This window comes from Octodon degus, unplaced genomic scaffold (genome assembly GCF_000260255.1).
Source record: "Octodon degus isolate 3935 unplaced genomic scaffold, OctDeg1.0 scaffold00137, whole genome shotgun sequence".
In the NCBI taxonomy this organism is placed as follows: domain Eukaryota; kingdom Metazoa; phylum Chordata; class Mammalia; order Rodentia; family Octodontidae; genus Octodon; species Octodon degus.
This window is the reverse complement of record NW_004524713.1, coordinates 7,526,954-7,532,043: the sequence shown is the minus strand read 5'-3', so window position 1 is coordinate 7,532,043 and position 5,090 is coordinate 7,526,954. Positions and strand designations below refer to the sequence as shown.

The following is a 5,090-nucleotide window of genomic DNA, read 5'->3' as shown; positions in this document are numbered from 1 at the left end:
CATTAGTTAACAACAGAGTCTGAGTAGGTGGGTTTTTCTAAAACTCTAGAACAGGTAATATTTCCCATGTACTCACTGGTTTTTGTGCCACCTCTTGAGCTGTAACATCAGCCAGGTAGTTTCCTCTTTTGTCTTGAGGTCTGGCCCACAGTGGGCAGCATCTGTCTCTCAAGCTGTAAAGTCACCTTGTCTTTAATCTTGTCTCCTTCAGAGCCTGGCCCTGTCTGACTGCCTATAATATTTTTAATCTAACTCAACTGCCTGCAATATTTTTCCTCTGAAGAAGTAACCCGGACTGCCATGAGGGTGTATGGGTGATGACCGCTCTGGCTACTTCAGGCTGAAATGGGTCTCAGTTGTTGACCGGCAGTCAGAGACATTCTTCAGAGGTTCTACCTAAAAGGCCCTCAGTAGACACCAAGCATTTTTATTTTGGGTAGGCGGAACTGTTTTAAATCTGGAGGAGGCAAAGTCAAAGAAACAATTAAACATGCATAACACTAGTCAGAACATTTTGTAGGTCCATTAGCAGATATCTCTTTAATGTGGGGTTTAATCTTCTATGGCCATTGGGTACTGGGGCACATGAATTGCTGGACCTATGGAAAACTACTTTCTGGTTGGCAAATGGGGCCACTGGCTGGGTAACTGACAAATTTACATGAGCATCTATTAAAAGTTTAACAGGCTTTCTTTTTATATTGGCAGTTAACATGGGTTCCCTCAGACTGAGAGGGAAGACACATGACCACCTCAATCTGAAACTTCCTCTGACTCCATCATAAACTTTCTTTTTCCCTCTCTAGCTGTGGACATTTACCTTCTTTCCTGTAGGCTACTAGTATCAACACTCATTTTCCATCTATAATTCCATTCTGTGTCCTTTCTACTATGAAACACCTCAACTCAGACAAATTCATTCCTGCAAAACCTTCTAACTTCTGCAGCTTGTGTCAGATATCTGGGGTCCACTGTGTAAGGTACAACTTCTTGGTTCCTGCAGGTACTCTTGCCCAAGGAACATGAATATAGCTTTCCTTGTAATGAGGCAGGAAACCCAGAGAAGGCTCAGATCACCTGGGCTCTATTAGCTGGACAGTTATATTAGGCTTTAATACATGTTTCTATAGACAAAATCTTGTGGATCCCAGCAAAAGGAATCATAATCTAGCATATAAAATAAAGTTATTAACCTACCAGAGAATTATTTATATTACCTTGAGAAAGGATAAAAGAGTTGCTTTTTTTTAAAAAAAAGGACTACATAATCAAGTAAAAAAGGTAAATTGAGACTGTTGAAGGGGCCAGACATATAGCTCTGTGGAACAAACACCTGCTTCATAAACATTGAACTTTTTGTAGGATGAAAACTATGTAAAAAAATGTACAGAATAGTATACAGAAAACTTTCACTAAAATTAAAGGTTAGTCAAAAGATTACACACAAAATATAAAACTAAGGCAGAAACTTTGGGTCACAAAAGACAATAAGAAGTGGCAACTCATCAGGGAAGGATAGAGTGTGGGTTTGAAAAGCTGTCACATTTAATTCTGATGAAAGCAATGTACATCACACTGAAAATATTTCTCTACTGAGTAAATTTCTCAGAGCCCCTTTCATATCTCGATTCCTCAGACTGTAGATAAAGGGATTCAGCATGGGTGTGACCACACTGTACAACACAGTCACAATGATATCTTTGTCATTAGTGTTATTAGATGAGGAGAAAAAGTAGATTCCCATAATTCCTCCATAGTAAAGAGAAACCACACAAAGGTGAGAACCACATGTCGACAAAGCTTTGCAGATTCCCTTGATTGAGGGAGCCTTCAGGATGGTGGCTCCAATGTGACCATAAGACAACAAAATGCACATAAATGGCAGGGTCATGACCACACTTCCTAGAATGAGGATGACCATCTCATTGATGGTGGTATCTGAACTGGACAGCTTGAGCAGGGCAGAGAGGTCACAGAAGTAGTGGTGGAGAGTGATATCTCTAGAAAAAGAGAGGAAGGATAGTAGAATAGTATGCACAAGGGCGTTGGCAATGGATAACCCCCAGGACACAATTACTAGCAGGAGACAGAGGTTCCGACTCATGATGGTGGAGTAGTGCAGGGGGTGACAGATGGCCACATACCTGTCATAGGCCATTGAGGTGAGAAGGAAGCTGTCAATATCCGCAAACAATGTGAAAAAATATGATTGGGAAATGCACGCAGCATAAGAGATAGATTGACTGTGGGTCAGCATATTCATGAGCATCTTTGGGGCTGTGACTGATGAGAAATTGATGTCGGTGAGAGCCAAGTGGCTGAGGAAGAAGTACATGGGGGTGTGGAGGCGGGAGTCCAGCCTGATGAGCAGGATGATGAGCAGGTTCCCCAGCACTGTGGTCAGGTACATGATGAGGAATAGGGCATAGTACATGCCCTGCTCTTCCAGGCTGATAGGGAGCCCCAGGAGGATGAATTCAGACACAGTACTCTGATTATCCTTGTTCATACTCTTCCTCCTTCTCCTCTGCCTTTTTCTCTTGTCTTCCTTCTCTTTCTTTCTTGTTCTTCTCCTTTCTAGGCATTAAAAGAGAAATAGAAATCTGAACAAAAAGAAGTCATTGTGAGTTTTCAATAAAAAAAAACTGGTTTGGAAATTATGTATATTTTCATTTTAATGCAAACTTAACACACTATAATGGGCTAGTGGTGGCAAAGGATATTGTTTACCTAGAATTGAAATATGCTTTCAACAAGCCAAGAAAACACCACTATGGTTATAAGATCACACCAAGTTCTACTTCCTTTAAGAAAATTGTTTCCACAAAGCATTTTCCCCCTCATTTTGCTACTGAGATGTGAATAAAATGTTACTTCCTTATTACTACATTGGTTATCTTTCAACCTAAACCAAATCATCATGGTTCAAATCTTTTAGCACCAGGATATTCTTGACTTTTCTAACCACATCTTCAATCATCCAGAGAATTTTTTGTCTATGTCATTATTCTGTTCTCAATATTACAACACAGACTTTCTGCTGAGGACTTTAAGTAGTTGATTGTCAAATTTCTTACATGTCCAGTACATCACTCATACTATTATCTTACTCTATCATGATAGTCAGTGTTAGTATGTCCATATGAGGTACAAAGTAATAAATAATTGCATCTTACTTTGTAGCAGCTTAGGTAAAAAAAATTGTAGTTTTCAGGAAAAATAAAAAAGGCCTATTGAGAGGCCACAAACTCTCTACTGCTGTCCATCCCTCTCACTTCCAAAGCCCAGGGCAACCTCCTCCAGCCTCACCAGGACACTTTCACTGTTCATGAGCCAGAACCTGGCAAGAGAGAGTGATGTCTCTACCAAAAAGAGAAGCCTCCAAAGGAGGCCCATTCACTACAGAGTCATAGAGGGAGGAGATAGGCCTGGAAGACTCCAATATAAACATGATGAAGTCGTTGTGGGAGGATAAATCTGTACAGTTTGAGATCTTCATTCAAACTAGTGAAAAACTGCTCTAAGCTGTCTTTCTCAAAATGCCAGGAAGCTGTTGCAATAGATAATATTTTCCCAATTCCTGTAGTATATGTACCAGACTGTAAAAGGATCACTGGACAGGAACAACTTAGCACAACTATAAAATAGATACAAAGAGCCTCAAGATGAAAATAAAATTGGAATTAATGGTACACAGAAATTCTGTGATGACCTGGCACTTGGTCCAGCCAGCATTAGGGTTTTGATCATTGCATGGAAGATCAGCCCACAAAATGTACATTTTCCAAGCCAGAGTTCAAAGATGGCATGACAGAATTAGGATGTGACAGCATAGGAAACTAAAGATTCAAATAACCAAGATGGAACAAGAATTGAAGGAACCAGGATGATTGAAGGTTTTGACAAGTTTACTTTTAATTTTGCAAAGAATCCAGGTCAAAAGTCAGTAGATCTAGAAATAGCCATTGTCTACTGGAATTTAGTGTTTACTGGAAGATTTCAATTTTTAGACTTAGGGACTAAAGTTTGTTGGAAAATAATAAATGATCAATACCAAAAGATGATTGAAATATTCTTTAGACTTCAGTACAATGATTGCAAATCATTGTCTAATTACAATGAAGGAGCATTGTCAGTTCTCATTGATGACATTGTAGAATTTGCATGCCCTCAAATGACTAGGACAAAAAATACAGCAATGTAGCACTAAAGGAACCTTCTCGAATGTACATATCCTATACAATAAATCAAATGGAAAATTACAGTCAATTTCTGCTTCTAAGACTGAAATGAAGACTAGTCCTCACTATTCAGCCTGAGGGTTTAGACAAAACCGTAAGGATACATTTTTGGACCATATCATATTTCGTTTTTCTAATAATGGGTTGAGCTTGTCTTCTAGGCTGGGCCACTCAAAGCATTAATAATTCTAAGATTGTGGATTTCATCTTAATATCTGTATGCCATCCTAGTTTATTCTTCCATAAGCCTTAGAAGCATTATGGTAATGATTTTGAGGTTGCCTTTCTTACATAAAGCATAATGCTATCTTCATCAGAAAAGTTTGGCATAAGAATTAAACCAAAAGACCATCATAAACAATTCATAAAAACTCTTAAATATATGCTTTCGGATACTTGTGGAGACTATTTTGGTACCACTTCCAGTGAAAATGATGTATTTAAGTATACATAATCTGGAAAGGTGTTTTGTTTTGCGGATATATTTTCCTCCTGGAAAATCACATGGATTGGTGATGTAGATAGGATATCTCATGAAAGAAATGTCAGAGCAGCCATTGTGAACAACTTTTAGAATAACTTTGTCCTTACCTAAAAACATATTTTGTTTTAGACTACATTTCAAAAAGATTCCACAGAATTAGTCTACACTAGAGACCCAGTACTAGCCCAGGTTCGGTGAGTGTGCGGAGAGCTTCCTGCTACCCTGCGCCAGCGGGACAATTCCCAGCCCAGACGTAGAGTGGGCCGGACCCTATCCCAGCACCTTGGGCCACCCCCTACCACTCCGCAGTGCCTCCCCTACCCGCCCAACGAGTAGGATTTTCTGCCGAGTTCCGGGAGCCCCCA

General features: G+C 39.6%; 1 protein-coding gene and 1 pseudogene across 1 annotated transcript; one reads left to right on the top strand and one right to left on the bottom strand.

The window, feature by feature from the left end:
• Nucleotides 1–1,570: 1,570 nt before the first annotated feature.
• LOC101578971 (olfactory receptor 50-like) lies at nt 1,571–2,509 on the bottom strand. Its single transcript, XM_004641519.1, has one exon. The coding sequence runs from the start codon at nt 2,507–2,509 to the stop codon at nt 1,571–1,573; it is 939 nt and encodes a 312-aa protein (XP_004641576.1).
• Nucleotides 2,510–3,589: 1,080 nt separating this feature from the next.
• LOC101578579 lies at nt 3,590–4,204 on the top strand (annotated as a pseudogene).
• Nucleotides 4,205–5,090: the final 886 nt, after the last annotated feature.